Consider the following 16979-nt stretch of genomic DNA (forward strand, 5'->3'; position numbering starts at 1 on the left):
ACAGCAAGGGGGTTGATACAGCTGTAGAATGAGCAAGGGGGCAGTGGTAGGAGAAGAGGGCCTTGTAGTCATCGTAAGAATTTCAGCTCACACTCTGATAACATGGGAGGCCATTTGTAGTGCTTTGAACTGAGGAGTGGTATGATCTGGCTATGTTCACTCACAGGCTCATTTTTGCTCCTCTGTGGAGAATAGATTTATGGGAGCCAAGCATGGAAGCAGGGAAACCAGTTTGGAGTTGATTATGGTAATTCCAGCACTAGTCTGGATATGCATGGAAAGAAAGAGGAGTCAAGGAGGAAGGTTTTTTGTCTGGTTAACTGGGATGATATATATGCATATATACCCATATATTTAGAATTAATTATGTACAATGTATTTAACATGTATAGTAGTTACATATGACACATTACTATGTATGATAAAATAGATATATACAGTTACTTTAAGGTGGGGATGATCAGGAGTTGGTTTTGGACAGATTTGAGATGCTTACTATACATTCAAGTGGAGATATAAAGTGGGCAGTTAAATATGTGAGTTTAGAGTTTGCGGGGGAGGCCCTACTGGGATTCGTAGCATTTAAGTGAGATTTAAAGACATGAGGCTGGGTGAAATCACCCATGTGTGAATGTAAGTAGAGAAAAGCCTGAGTTTGGTGAGAGGTGAGAGGTGGAAGAGATGAGGAGGAGTGAGCAAGAGAGACTGGGAAGGAGTGGCTGGTGAGGTATGAGGCGTATCAGGAGAGTGTGGTATTTGAGAAGCAAAGTGAATAAATGGTTTCAAGAAGGGAGGAGCAAACAATTGTGAGGCTTTGGGGTTATTTTATTTCTTGAAGTGAGGGTCAGGCCATGAGTCCCGTTGATAACTGTTGAATCGTAGACTTTTGAACTGATTTCTGTGATTTTGACTGATTGGAGAACCCATTTACTGGAGGATCAATTAGCTCATTGCTGCTCTGAGTCTATGAGAATCTACGGTTATTTTATTAAAGTAGTCGATGAAGCTGGGAGGGAGGCAAGAAATAGATTCCAGGCAGTTTGTTGTTTTAGTCACTCTCCCATGGTATTTGTTGCATACAGTTCTTCTGTTTGGGTAATGTGAGTACAAACAATTAAAGTAAATGTTTCAGAATTCTTCCTCAGAGTTGGAAGGAGTTGGAAATCATGAATAGTGTTCAAAATCTGTCACTGGGAATGATAGCCGTCTTGGGATTTGAATCCCAGTCTTCCTAACCTTGAGCTTCCAGGTCATATGATAGTGAGGCAGTCCTTCATTTGTCCTCCCATCACTACCCTCACCCCTCTTCTTTTTCCCTTCTGGGTTCTGAGGAAGACTGGGAATTAAACTGTCCCATAGCAGTTGAGTGTGGTCATTCGGATATATGGGTCAGGTTTTGTTTTTACTGTCCTATTGTATTCCTACATATATTTTTATACTCTTGCTTTGATACATTGAGGTTAAGTGGCTCTGAAGTTGCACAGGGTCTTTAGTATTTACTCTTACACTAAGGAAATGTTGACATTGACAGTGCTTTTACTTGAATGTGGTTGTAAGATTTATATTAATGTTTTGGTTGTGTCATTTGTATTTGGCAGGTGTGACCTGAAATTACTTTTCTAGTACTGACCTATTTGTTCATTTTTATTCAATAGATATTTATTGGATACCTGCTATGTTCCAGGCACAGTGATGAGCACTGGAAATACGCCTAGTTTAGTGTCTCCATTGGCGAATAATCCACAGTTATCAGTCAACAAAAATTTATGAATGTCAAGAAAGAACACAAATGGATCTTTTCTATTCTAGAGAGCTGACAGTCTTTAGATTGGGGGACTGATTATTTCTGAATCATATAATTAAGAAGTGGGAGCCAAACTGAGACAGATAATTTGGGGGAAGTAGTCACGTGAACGTGTGGACATTGAAATGCCGCTTGTGATTAGCGGTATCCACAGAAGAAGCTGTGGAAAAAGAAAGTCTACTAATAAAATTTTGCTTACCCTAACGTAGGTTCTTCATGGGGAGCAGTACTTGGAATTATATAAACCACTTCCCAGAGCAGGTGAGTTCTTGATCGTTTTATTTTCTGACTAACCTTCCAAACTGTGTCAAGGTGTTAAACTGGCATAGAGCAACCTAAATAAACTATATTATAAGTTATTTATGTGCATGTCAGCCATTAGAGTAGATTGATGTTAACTAGTACCTATTTTGGTTGCCTTAAACTTTGTCCTATTTGAATAGTCTTATTTAATAAATTACTTCAAAATACTAAACATCTGGTCAACAATTGAAAGGAGCATATTCTGTGTGTGTCCTAAACTTAGTGATTGTGTATAATCAGTTATGATTCCCATGAATATGATTCTTCATTCTTTTCTCAGGTATTTGTGTTGGTACTGATTTTCATAAAGCAAACAATGTTAAAAGATACAGAATGTCTTGTAATTAACTTTTTTCTATTTTCTTTTAGAGTAAGTAAAACCAAGGCTGTTTAATAATCAGTTTATTTTTCTCAATAATATCTTACTTGTTCAGTAAATCTTCTCATTATCTTTTCACTTTACTTTGATATGTTTGTTTTATGTTGCTACTCTGATGTCAGAATATTAATTATATACTGACCATGTAAGGTGGTAAAATAAAAAAAAAGTCTTTTTCATTTCACATTATATAATGTAGAGGTCAGCAAATAGCTAGAATTGTACTTTAATTTTTTTTGAGATTTTAATTAAAAAAAAATTCGTATTGCTTAATGCTGAATAGTTCTGTTTCAGTGTTAGTGTTACTTGTTTCTGGTTGTTTTTGTAGTTCTTCCCTGTTTTTTTCTTTTTCTTTTAGTTTTTTCCTTTGTGGTTTCATGCTTTTCTTTTGCTTGTGTTCCTTTCTCTTTTGTTTTTGGGTATCTGTTGTAGATTTTTGATTTGTGGTTACCATGGGGCTCATAGATGTTGATCTATGACTCTATTTATTTGTTTTAAACCAGGTAGTCCCTTAAGTTCAAACACATTTTAAAAGCTCTACATTTTTTACTCGCTTCCACCATACTTTGTGTTTTTTGTTTTTTTTTAATTAATTAATTTTTATGGCTGTGTTGGGTTTTCGTTTCTGTGCAAGGGCTTTCTCTAGTTGTGGCAAGCGGGGGCCACTCTTCATCGCGGTGCGCAGGCCTCTCACTATCGCGGCCTCTCTTGTTGCAGAGCACAGGCTCTAGACGCGCAGGCTCAGTAATTGTGGCTCACGGGCCCAGCTGCTCCGCGGCATGTGGGATCTTCCCAGACCAGGGCTCGAACCCGTGTCCCCTGCATTGGCAGGCAGATTCTCAACCACTGCGCCACCAGGGAAGCCCCCATACTTTGTGTTTTTGATGTCATAGTTTACATCTTCATGTTTATCCCTTTACTGATTATTGTAGTTATACTTGATTTTACAATTTTTTGTGTTTTAGTCTTTGTACTAGCTTATTTAAGTGGTTGAGCCTCAGCCTTCCCTATATATTTGCCTTTACTAATGGGATTTTTTTCTTTTCTATAGATACTTAATTCTTGTTATAGCTTTTTCTTTTCCACTTAGAGAAGACCCTTTAACATTTCTTTTAGGGTTCGTTTAGTATTGATGCTTATCCAAGAAGTTCTTTATCTCCCCTTCAATTCTGAAGGATAATCTTGCTGGGTAGAGTGTCCTAAGTTATAGGTTTTTCCCTTTCAGGACTTTAAATATACCATGCCACTCCCTTCTGGCCTGCAAAGTTTCTGCAGAACAATCAGCTGATAGCCTTATGGGCATTCCCTTGTATATGCTCTTTGTTTTTCTTTTGCTGCCTCTAGAATTCTCTCTTTAAGTTTTGCCATTTTTATTATGATATATCTTGGTGCGGGTCTGTTTGGATTCATCTTGTTTGGGACCCTCTGTGTTTCCTGTACCTGGATATCTGTTTCCTTCTTCAGACTTGGGAAATTTTCAGCCATAATTTCATTAAATATATTTTTACCCCCTTCTCCCTTTCTTCTCCTTCTGGGACCCCTATAATGGAATGTTGGTATGCATGATGTTACCCCAAAGATCCCTTAAAATGTTCTCATGTTTTTTTCTTTTTGCTGTTCTGATTGGGTGATTTCCATTTTCTATCTTCCAGATCACTTATGTGTTCTTCTGTATCACCTAGTGTGCTGTTAATTCCTTTTAGTGTGTTTTTCTTTTCAATTGTTGTATTCTTCAGTTCTGATTGGTTCTTTTTAGAATGTTCTAGTTCCTTGTTAAAACTCTCACTGTATTCGTCTATCCTTTTCCCTAATTCAGTTAGCATTTTTATTACTAATGCTTTGAATTCTTTATCTGGTAAATTGTTTATTTCTATTTCATTAGTTGTTTTTTTCAGGAGTTTTCTCTTGCTCTTTCAATGGAAACAGATTCCTCTGTCTTTTCATTTTGCTTATCTATTTCTTTATCTGTTGAAATTTGGTGAAATAGTTACCTATGGTGGTCTTGAAGGGGTGTTCTTTTGTGGGCGTGTCCCTATACGTATAGTCTGCGTGTGCCCAGTGGCATTGATGGGAGAGCTGGATTTGATGTGAGCACAATTTATGTCTTTCCCCAAGGTGTGCTGGCAGCTGTCATCTTGGTAGGGGGTGGGGCTGGAGATGGAGGGGTAGGGCCAAGCCAGATGTTAGGTAGAGCTTCCCCTCTGCTTAGTGGCTGTTACCCCACTATTTGGTGTGGGGGCAGGTCCCAAGTTGCTGGAGCAGAAGCCCTGAGGGTCGGGTCTGAGCTGGCTAAGTTTCCTTTAAGTGTGTGCTTTCCCCCGCTCCCAGCACTGGCACTCTTACCCCAGAGGGGAGCAGTGGTGGAGCAAGAGGGGCTGGTGTGGGTAATCAGTGAGGGTCGGAGCATGGGTTTCGTTTGGCATGGCCACCATCAGAGATCTGGGGCCCCTGTGCAGCCACCAGTAATGGCTGCCCCCTCGCTGCTCAGTTGCCACGTAGGGTTTGAACCTCCTCAGTGTCTCATGGCTGAGCCTTTTCCTCAATCATGGCAGCCCAGAGTGTGAAGCTGCGACACGAGGCACATGGTGCTGGCGTGTTCTCTCAGCTCAGGCTGGGAACCAGGGCAGTCGTAGGAAACCAGTCAGCTACCCAAGTGGTTTCAGTCTGCCCTCTCTGCCCTGCCTCAGGGGCACGTAAGTGTTCACCTGCTCCCGGAGTCCAGGCTTCCCACAGCCCTCCTGTTAATCCCACTGGCCCTCCAACCAGCCAAGGGGACTCGTGTTCCCCTTGTTGGACACCAGGGCTGGGGCGCCCAATACGTGGCTTGAACTGCTCACTCCCCAGGGAAGGTCTCTTCCTGTGTAATCTCCTTTTTCCTCTGAGTCCCCTCTCAGGGACACAGGTGCTGACCTGATCGCTTTTCTTCCCTTTCTACCCAATTACCGGTGGGTCTTTCTTATAGTCTTGGTTGTACAGGTCTTTCTGTTAGTCTGCACTTAGTTTTCAGTGAGAATTGTTCCACATGTAGATGTATTCTTGATGTGTTTGTCGGTGGGGAGGTGAGTTCCGTCTTCTCCTGCTCCACCATCTCAGTTTGAGTCTTCAGTTTAGTGTTACAGCCTAAGTTTTCACACAGCCCTTTTTTTATCTGAGGCAGTGTGCAGTGTGTGGTCAGGTGAAGAAGTTTGGCTTTTATTTTAAAGACAATAGATAACCGCTGAAGGACTGAAAGGAGAGAATTATATGATCAAATGTGGATTTTAGAAAGCATCAACTCTGGCTCATGTTTGTAATGCTTGGATTCTAAGGGAATGAGATAGAGAGAAGGAGATTTTGTAAGAGACTGTTGCAATAATCTAGGTTAGAGACCGTGGTTGATTGAATAGGATTGTGGGCATGAGGATGGATATAAGTGGAGAAATTATAGAGATATGTAGGGAGTGGGCTTGGTGTTTGATTGGATGTGGAGTTGATCACTTGAAGAGATCATCAGCAATTTGACAATTATTTATTGATTACTTCCTAACTTCTAGGCTTTCTGCTAGGGTTGTGAATAAATGGAGAATGGAAGCAAATCTGGACTCTGCCCTCATGGAGCATATAACCTAGTTGGTGGGGAGGGCAGCCAATAATCAAAAACCACACAAATAAATGTACACTTGCAACTATATGTGATAAACATTGCAGATGAAACATACATGATACCATTAGAACTTAAAATAGAAGGATTTGGCATAATCAGGTTGGTAATTAGGTTGACTTTAGGAAAAAATAACTTCAGACATAATAGGAGAGCATGTTTTAAAGTTGGTCAGAGTGGACATGCAGGTACCTAGTTAGAAGTCTGTTGTGGTAGTTCAAATGAAATGATGGTAGCTTAGGCTAAGGTGGTGGTGGAGAGATGGAGAGAAGTGGAAGAAGCAGAGAGAGATTGAGGAGGTGAAAGTGACAGCAATCTAGTTATCCTTAGCGTTTCTTTTACCATTTCACCAAATTTCACACCCAGGCAGGTACCAAGTTCTTTGATTCTCTCCCTTCAATACATTTAGAATCCTATTTCTGTCCACCTCACTTCGACTACCATCATCTTCCACTTTCTAAGTGTTCTCTCTGCCTCCATTCTTGCTCCCAGGTCTGCTCATCTCACTGCAGCCAGAATATTATTTCCAAAATGCAAGTGTATTTGTCACTTCCCTGTTAAAAACCCCAGATGGCTGTTCATAGACTTCAGGATGAAGTCAGAAACTTTTCATATAATCTAGCTTCTCCCAGTCTCTGCATACTCAAGTCTTGCCACATACTTAGACACTATTTTATGAGGCAGGGGTCATGCTGAAGTTTCTGGCTTGGCAGTTGGGTGGATAGTACCATTCATTCGTATAGGGAACAAAAGAGAAAAACAGGTTGGAGAAAAAGATTATGAGTTCACTCCCAAATAATTGTTAATCCATCAAGACGTTACCAGTTAAATAATGGAACAGTCCCTCAGAGAACAGAGGAGTTAGAAAGAAACACTGTCTGATTGAAGCCGGTAGAATAGAGATTTGAGAAGGAATGGGGTAGATGGTGTTGGCTGTATGCTTAACAAGTGTTCATTGAATGATTGAAAATTGTTACTTTTTACAACCTAATTTATCAGAATTATTGATGTTTCAAATTTGGTGACTCAGGTATTCTGATTGCTTTTAATGTTTATGATTCAACATTATATTGAAAACTATTCTAAATCATGATTTTTTAGTTTTGCTGAACTTACAGTGGAAGTTATGTTAATTTCTCTCATGTCTTCATATAACTTATGGTCTTTAAAACAGTCTCATTTATTTATTTATTATTTATTTATTATTTTACTTTCCATTTTTAGGAAAATTAAAATGTGAAGCAATTGTTGCTGACGTCCTGGATAAAGGATCCGGTTTAATAATTCTTATGGATGGTAACTCATTTCTAGTTCTTATAATAATATTGTTAGATTCATAGGCTTTGTATGTAACATAATACTTTATCACAGAAGTTGATTAATAAGTTTCTATTTGTCTTCCAATTGTGAGAAAGCAAGATTAGTGTTCTAAAAATTCACAAGCTTTTTTAGAAAATAAGGGAGGAGGGGGTGGAATAGATTGGGGTAGAGGTCCAGAGAGTGGGACATTTCAGGGGATTTGTAACAACATAACCAAAGCACAGAGGTGAGAAATGTGGCTGGTATAGCAAACATAGAGGAGAATTATGCTTCCTAGATTATGTTTTTGGCAGGAATGAATACATAGACTGCCCTCAATTGATAATTAGGCTATGTTGTAGATACTCTTTTCTATGTTAGCTCTTTGGAACTTGGAACGTATTTGACCCCTGAATCATTCTTATAAATGGTAGTTACGTTCTTAACCTTGCACATTCAAACCTATTGAACTTATAATGTGGTTTAAACACCATAGCCACATTTTATTTGCAGTGGAAAAAAAGATTATAGTAGTTTAATGAATGTTGAAATACTAGTAATTAAACATAAGCTAAAGATACATTGCTTAGAATTTATTTGTTTTAAAGTTTAAGAACAATAGAAATAGATAAACATTATAAAAAATTTTGGAAATAGCAGTGGAAAGTTTAATATTGTCTGGTATTTGGAATATAGGCTTTATCATTTTGTTCTAAATACATAGGAGTTCTGCTGAATATGTTGTTTTGGAACTTGCCTTGTTTTTACTTAATAATATATTGAGAACATTTTTAATGCTCTTAAATATTTTCCTACTACATTGTTTTTGTTAACTCATAGTTTACAAAGTAAACTATGTATTTCATCATAGACACGTAGAACATGTGTCTGTTCTCTCTCTTTCCCTCTTCCTCCTTATCCCTCTTCTTTCTTTTTTAAGATTTTTGTATTTTCTTACCATTCCAAATATTGGCTAACATTTGGCTGCAACTCTCCCGGTTTTCTTTTAGCCTTCTCACCATTCTACCAAATGTCTACCACAAAGAAGTTTTGCAGTAACCTTGGCTTTAATTTTTACTATTCTTTCTTGATCTACTCCATTTATTTAGCTATAGCTTGGTAATGGGTAGTAATGTATTAGAATTTGTAGATAAAATATAGATGGAATTAGATATCCAATTTTCTGTGTAATAAGGATAAAAGTCTTATTTTAAATACAAATCACCATGACTTCCCTTATTTTTTGTTATAATTATATTTTTCCTTATTATACAATTCAAAATCATATTCCTAGTTTTATAGTGCTGGTGATTTAGGTGATGCTCAAACTGTCACCAGGAAAGTAGTCAGTAGAAAGAGGGACAGCTGTCTTTCATTCATTACTTGCTTACTTACTCACTAACTTGCTCAGTCACATCGTTTGTTCATTGATTTACTAATTAATTTAATACATATTTATTAGGTGCCTTTTCTGTCCCAGTTACTATTCTAATTGCTGGGAATATGATGGTGAGCAAAAAAGCCATGATCCTGCCCTCCTGAAGCTTATACCTTCATTCTCACTTATTTCTTCTTTTACATTCCAGGCTCTATTGAGGACTTCAGCAGAATGTTTGAAAATTTGGGAGTGTGGTTATCTGTATTTTATTTTAATTTTTTAATTTTATTGAATTATTGAATTTTAGTGGATTTACAATGTTGTGTTAAATTCTGCTGTACAGCAGAGTGATTTAGTTATACATATATACATTCTTTTTCATATTCTTTTCCATTATGGCTTATCACAGGATATTGAATATAGTTCCCTGTGCAATACAGTAGGACCTTGTTGTTTATCCATCCTATATATAATAGTTTCCATCTGCTAATCCCAAACTCCCAATCCATCCCTCCACCACCTTCCCTTCCCCTAGGCAACCACAAGTCTGTTCTCTATATCTCTGAGTCTATTTCTGTTTCGTACATATGTTCGTTTGTGTCATGTTTTAGATTCCACATATAAGTGATATCATATGGTATTTGTCTGTCTCTTTCTGACTTCTCTTGGTATGATAATCTCTAGGTGCATCCGTGTTGCTGCAAATGGCATTATTTCAGTCTTTTTTATGGCTGAGTAATATTCCAGTGTGTGTGTGTGTGTGTGTGTGTGTGTGTGTGTGTGTGTATCACATCTTCTTTATCCATTCATCTGTTGATGGACTTTTAGGTTGTTTCCATGTCTTGGCTATTGTAAATAGTGTTGCTATGAACATAGGGGTGCATGCATCTTTTTGAATTATAGTTTTGTCTGGATATATGCCTAGGAGTGGGATTGCTGGATCATATGGCAATTCTATTTTTAGTTTTTTGAGGAACCTCCATACTGTTTTCCATAGTGGCTGCACCAATTTACATTCCTACCAACAGTGTAGGAGGGTTCCCTTTTCTCCACACCCTCTCCAGCATTTGTTATTTGTAGACTTTTTAATGATGGTCATTCTGACCAGTGTGAGGTGGTACCTCGTTGTAGTTTTGATTTGCATTTCTCTAATAATTAACGATGATGAGCATCTTTTCATGTGTGTTAGTCTGCATTTTATAGTGGAATTGTTTGAAAGGTTTGAGAAGGAGAGAATTGAAATATGAAAGGCAGTTGGGGAAATTTAAGAAGAGGTGAGATGAACTGCTGTTTCATAGTCAAGAAAGGATTTGTCAAGATCCTCTTCTCTCTGCCTCCAGAGACTGGTAGTGAATGATTAAAATGAGTGCTCTGTATCCCAAACTTGGGTGTCTTTAAATTGCAAAGCCTTTTAGTAATTGGATTTTGTTTCTGAAACTTTTAAAAGGATTGTTGATCATATATTGGGTAACTAGTTATGTCTTTTGGTAATAACCTCTTTTCTTTTTTTCTTTCATTTACTTTTCAGTCTACTCTTATTCTGAGGAGGAACTTATATGTTATAATCAGTTCTCCATCTTTGTTGTTGGCTCTGGAGGCTTTGGTGGAAAACGGACGTCAGACAAAGCTAAGGTAGGCTATGACTTCATAAGCGAGATACATGTGTTGTTAAGGATCCTTATCTGTATTTTGAACTTACCGTATGTGTAATTTCATAGAGTAGGGTTTCAGTAATCCACAGTTCTTTGAATCAGAATGTGTTCCTTGGATTTGAAATGCTGTTTATATTTGTATATTTTAATATATAACATATGTTATATATAGAAAAGTCTGGCTGACGTAAGTGTAATGTAGCTGAGGTAACTATGGGAATATCTTTACTTTCTTATGCAAACTTTGCCTGCATCCAAAACTCTTTAGAAAAACCTAACACTTACAAGTGATCCTTGTATAAATGCAAATCATCATTCATTAAATGACTTGAGCATTTCTCTTGTATAAAACAATTCTAGTTACTCTTTAGTTCTCAAATTCTATCCAAAAACATATTTTTTTTCCTAAAAATATTTTGTAAATTGGATTTTACATCAATTTAACCTAGCTTTTACCTCTGCCCTCAGTTCCCAGAATAGGGCCGCACTGTCTTCCTAGGAGGAGCAGCCCACTCATTTTTCCTATTACCCCCAGCCCGGCTCCCCGACCCCAGCTTGTGCTGCAGAAGCTCAATTCCAGGTCAAAGTGGCTGAGAGTTACGGGGCTGTCTTCCTCCACCCCATCCCCACTTGTAGGGTGGAGACTGTGTTCCACCGTGGCAGGCTGAGAACACTAGGGCCCTGATAACTCTTGCCCAGCCTGCTCATAGGGTGGGGGTCCCCTGCTGCTAGAGGCAAGCTGAGAAGACCAGAAGCTCCGACCTCCGCCCAGGACTCTTCTTGTAAAGTGAGGGTGTCACCTGGAGGGAAGTGGGCCACTATCCTTACCCTCATGTCCGTTGCAGTGGTGCAGAGGTTTTGCCTGGGGGGCAAGGCAGGCTGTAATAATAGAGAGCTCTGAAGCTCTTCCCACGGAAACTGACTCATTTTGGTACCAAGTATTTGGAAGCTTAAAAGTAAGGATGGTTTCAAAAACAAGGTTACTTTAGTGATAATCAAGAGGAGGCTGGTAGCTCCATGGAAGCAGTAAACTAAACTAGTCCAACTAGAAGTTTGCCAGAGAGAACCATGGAAAGAGACAGCTAAGAAGAGTCGTCATGGGATCATAACAAACCTCAAAGACTGGCCTCAAAGACTACACCTCCAAAAAGGCCTGACTTTAATTGGATCAGACTGTGGAACAATTTATGCCCCAGGGCACTGTTGAAAATAATAGAACAGTCATCTGGCAATTTGTGAAGCCAAACAGCTGGACAGACAGTTTAACAGAGAGATCAGCGAGAGACAGTCACAGAGAGCCCTGCTAAAACCACTGTCATCCCAGGCTGACTGTGCTTGCCCAAGGCTGTACCCTCTGAGGAGCAACATCAGAGTCTGCACACTGTGGGGGAAATACGCTTAACTAAAATCGTCTAGCCAAGTCACTAAACAAATAAACAAGTTAACAATAACAACAAGCCCTGGAAGGGGAAGGGGGTCTCAGTATCCAGAGTTGCTGCAATATATTATCTAAAGTATCCAGTTATCAACAAAAAATTACAAGATCTGAAAGAAATAAAAGAGTATGACCCATAGATAGGAAAAAACAAAACAGGCAACAGAGATTGCTTTTGGGAAGACTTAATAGGAAAAGACTTCAAAGCATTTATTGTAAATATAGTCAAAGAACTAAAGGAAACCATGCTTAAAGAAGTAAAGTGTGTAAAGAAGTAAAGTATGATGACAATGTCTCATCAAATAGAGAAAAATTGGAGAATTTCCCGGTGGTTCAGTGGTTAGGACTCCACACTTCCACTGCAGGGGGCATGGGTTCGATCCCTGGTCGGGGAACTAAGATCCTGCAAGCTGTGTGGTGTGGCTCAAAAAAAAAAAAAAAAAAAAAAAGGGAAAGAAATCAATAAATAGAAATTATATAAAAAAAGAACCAAATAGAAGTAGTTCTGGAACTGAAAGTACAATAACTGAAATGAAGAATTTACTAGAGGGTCTCAACAGTAGATTTGAAGTGGCAGAATTAAAATCAAAAAGCTTGAAGATCGATCAATCTATCTCTGTCTGAAGAACAGAAAGAAAAAAGATGAAGAAAAAGATTGAAGGGGCTCAGAGAAATGTGAAATACCATTAAGTATACCAGCTTTTATGTAATGGGCATACCAGAAAGAGAGGAGACAGAAAGAAGCAGAAAAAAATAATTGAAAGAACAATGGCATTGATGAAAAACGTTGATCTACACATCCAAGAAGCTCAACTGCTCCAATTAAGATATAAATGCAAAGAGGAAGATCTAAATAGACATTTCTCCAAAGAAGACATATAGATGGCCAAAAAGCACATGAAAACATGCTCAACGTCACTAATTATTAGAGAAATGCAAATCAAAACTATGAGTTATCACCTCACACTGGTTAGAATGGCCATCATCAAAAAATCTACAAACAATAAATGCTAGAGAGGGTGTGGAGAAAAGGGAACCCTTTTGCACTGTTGGTGGGAATGTAAATTGATTGAATGTAAATGTAAATTGATTCTTCACTACGGAGAACAGTATGGAGGTTCCTTAAGAAACTAAAAATAGAGTTAGCATATGATCCAGCAATCCCACTACTGGGCATACACCTGGAGAAAACCACGCACCTCAATGTTGATAGCAGCACTGTTTACAATAGCCAGGACATGGAGGCAACCTAAATGTCCATCAGCAGAGGAATGGGGGCTTCCCTGGTGGTGCAGTGGTTAAGAATCCGCCTGCCAATTCAGGGGACACAGGTTCAAGTCCCGGTCCGGGAAGATCCCACATGCCGTGGAGCAACTAAGCCCGTGCGGCACAACTACTCAGTCTGCGCTCTAGCACCCGTGAGCCACAACTGCTGAGCCCACGTGCCACAACTGCTGAAGCCTGTGCGCCTAGAGCCTGTGCTCCGCAACAAGAAAAGACACCGCAGTGAGAAGCCTGTGCACTGCAATGAAGAGTAGCCCCCGCTCACTGCAATTAGAGAAAGCCCGTACACAGCAACAAAGATCCAACACAGCCAAAAATAAATAAATAAATAAATTTATTAAAAAAAAAAAAGATTTATGCACTTAAAAAAAAAAAAGAGGAATGGATAAAGAAGATGTGGTACGTATATACAATGGACTATTACTCAGCCATAAAGAAGAATGAAATAATGCCATTTGCAGGAACATGGATGGACCTAGAGACTGCCATACTGAGTGAAGTAAGTCAGACAAAGACAAATATCATAAGATATCACTTATATGCAGAATCTGAAAAAAAAAATGATACAAATGAACTTCTTTACAAAACAGAAATAGAGTCACAGATGTAGAAAACAAACTTATAATTACCAGGGGGGAAATGGTGGGGGAGTGATAAATTGGGAGATTGGGATTGACATAGACACACTACTATATATAAAATAGATAACTAATAAAGACATAACTTTATAGCACAGGGAACTCTACTCAATACTCTGTAAGGACCTATATGGGAAGAGAATCTAAAAAAGAGTGAAGATATATGTGTATATATATATATATATATATATATATATATATATATATAACTGATTCACTTTGCTGTACACCTGAAATTAACACATTGTAAATAAACTATACTCCAATAAAAATTAAAAAGAAAATAAATGCAAAGAGATCCACACCCTTAGTAAAGTGCATTTAAAGATTAAATCAATATAGATGTGAATTGTTTGTCTAATTCTTACAGTTACTGACATCTTTTGCATTGGGAAAAGAGTCTTTACCTTTTTCTCCTTTGTGGCCTAGAGAATGGATCTGGTTATATAATTCCTTTCATTAAACAAGGTCATTTCAGGGAAATCTTAATGTAGATGAAGCTAGCAGTTGTGAAATTTTAAATGTCATTATGTGCTGAAAATAAAATATTAAAATAAACTTTTTATCCAGCTTGCAGATTTTGTTATAGTCAGCCCTCCATATCTGTGGGTTCTGTATCCACAGGTTTGGCATCTGCAGATTGAACCAACCGTGGATCAAAAATATTCAGAAAAAAAAAATTGCAGAAAGTTCCCAAACTATTTACATAGCATTTACATTGTATTAGGTATTATAAGTATATGGGAGGATGTGCATAGATTATATGCAAATACTACACCGTTTTATATAAGGGATTTGAGCATCTGCAGATCTTGGTGTCCATGAAGGGGTCCTGGAACCAATCACCCTTGGAAACTGAGGGATGACTGTATATTGAAACATGGTTGTTTATCAAATATCAGTTTGGGTAAAGAGAATAACAATTATTTTGTTATTATTTAACGTGTAGTGTTTTTTGATCTTAGGTAGCTGTAGCCATACCTAATAGACCTCCTGATGCTGTACTTACAGATACCACCTCACTTAATCAGGTAAGAATGTATTTTTGAAAAGTGATAAAGCCACCTGACTCCTGACACTTTTTGATTTATAACTCTGATACCCTGTAATTTTGTGAGTCCAAAAGTAGTGGCTGTGTTCTTCTACGTAATAAAAATAATGGCATATTTCTGTAGTTGAAATTCGTTCTTTCTGAATTTTTACTTAGCAGTTTTTTTCTCCACTAGGTATCAAAAGAAAATGTAAAATGGCTTTTCATTAGTCAATTGAAAAAGCGTCATGCTTTGTTGGCAATGGATTGCTTGCCTTAAGGAGACTGCCTAGCTTAGTAGTGAAGAATTTCATTAAAGCCTTAGAGAGCAGGATAAAATAAAAGGCAAATTTCAGTTATCCTTTCTTCTATTGGAAAACAAAACTGAGCTCCATTGCTTCGAGAGAGATTATTTTATGCTAACTTTAGTGGACAGGTACAGTAAAGCATCTGAGAAGGAGTAGATGATTTAATCTCTTTTGTTTGGCATAAATAATATGTTTTCTGATGGAGGAGTTAAAATGCCCTGTCAGTTAACAAATTCTGTAAGCATGCAAAGATTTATCTAAGAAACAAAAGGTGACCGTAAAGATGAGAAAAGCAACTTTGTTTTTGAGAGACGTGAAGATTCTTCCCTAAAATGGCCAGAATACTAACCATGCAGACATAGAACAGAATATATAAAGCTCTGAAGTTATGCTGTGAATAAGCAGGTAATGACAGCACATTATTTGTAAAATTCACTTATTTTTTGATACTAATTTTGATATACTTGATATGAGAACTTCTGCAGGATTTATGTGTGCTGGCAAATAGGAATATAATTTCATGAGCCAGAAAGAATTAAGTTTGGAACATATTAATTGTATTTTTTTATACACTATATAATTGGGTGATAGAACAATACTTTCTACCTCAGATTAGTTTTTGCCTTTAAATGTTCTTCCCATCCCTATTTCTTATCAATTTCTTAAGAGAGCACTCGTATTTATGTTTAATTAAAGCTTCATAGTGAAATTAATTTTATTAGCACACTAAAGAACAGAAGACTTCATGGTTTCATGGTTCAGAAAACCCAGAAGTGCTCCATTATTATTCTTGGGTTACTGAAATAATAAAATGTATCTGCTGTAGATAAGAAAAGCTGAATAGTTTCCATGGCTTGAATTTCTTTATACAGTAAGCAGAAAGATTTTCTTTTTTTCTTTTTTCAGATGAATAGAACTTTTTGTTAGCTTTTAGCAGACTTGAGTATTTTGCTGTGTGGCAAGGACAGTTTATAAGTTAACAAATCTTTTTTGTATAAATAATGGGCACCCATCATTTGACAGAGGTTCCTGACCATTTGTATCATATGGTCATTCGAGAATATGATAAAAACTACTGACTGTTTCTTCAAAAACATTTTGCATAAAACTTTGCATAAATTTCAGGGGATTTGTGGGCTGTTTAAAATTGGATCTGTGCTATAGGAGATACAAATCAAGTAGAAGAAGTGTGATCTATTGACAAGGAACTGAAAGGACACTTAGATATAAGGCGTAGATGTCTTAATTTCTAGGGCACCTATTCTAAGCAACGAATGATTAAATACAAGGCTTTGAATTGTAGAGTAAGTGCTGTAGACATCCTGAGATGGGCTACTCATTAGAGAATGACATACAGAAGAGTTTGGTAGGAAAGATGGGACTTCTGAACTAAAATGGTGTATAGATATTCTCTCTTACCAGGGATATAAGGCTTGCAGTATGGCCTGGAAGGGGATAAGAACTTAGTAATGATAGCAGAAAAGAGCATGATGTATGTACAAGGAGTAAGAATTAGAGCATTCACACCAGAGAGTGGTGGGAGATGATTGTGGATGAACAGACCTTTAAGGAGAAGTGGAAATGGAACAGATTATGTTGTTATAGCGTAAACTTTGTGCCAGGTATTTAAATTAAATAAGTAACTTTTCAATCAGTAGGGAAACTGGCAACCATAGCTCTACCAATATCACTTCTGGAATATTTTGTTTTTCATGTCTTTAGGAGAATTTCTTCGTCTTCAAACTGTTATGATATTACAAGTATACTTCATGGTTTTTCATAATTAATAAAGAGAAAATTCATCCCCAATAATCTAGAAAGACCAAAGA

General features: G+C 37.6%; 1 protein-coding gene across 2 annotated transcripts in view; it reads left to right on the forward strand.

Moving 5' to 3' along the window:
- The window catches only part of HSD17B4 (hydroxysteroid 17-beta dehydrogenase 4), a 150961-nt gene that overhangs the window by 38727 nt on the left and 95255 nt on the right, over positions 1-16979 (forward strand). For both annotated transcript variants that reach the window (XM_061189542.1, XM_061189541.1), the window contains exons 14-17: positions 2014-2065; positions 7351-7422; positions 10332-10435; positions 14778-14843. In XM_061189542.1, the coding sequence (XP_061045525.1) occupies positions 2014-2065; positions 7351-7422; positions 10332-10435; positions 14778-14843 (294 nt within the window). The remainder of the gene's footprint in view (positions 1-2013; positions 2066-7350; positions 7423-10331; positions 10436-14777; positions 14844-16979) is intronic.

The sequence above is a fragment of the Eubalaena glacialis genome, chromosome 4 (assembly GCF_028564815.1).
Source record: "Eubalaena glacialis isolate mEubGla1 chromosome 4, mEubGla1.1.hap2.+ XY, whole genome shotgun sequence".
NCBI classification, from domain to species: Eukaryota; Metazoa; Chordata; class Mammalia; order Artiodactyla; family Balaenidae; genus Eubalaena; species Eubalaena glacialis.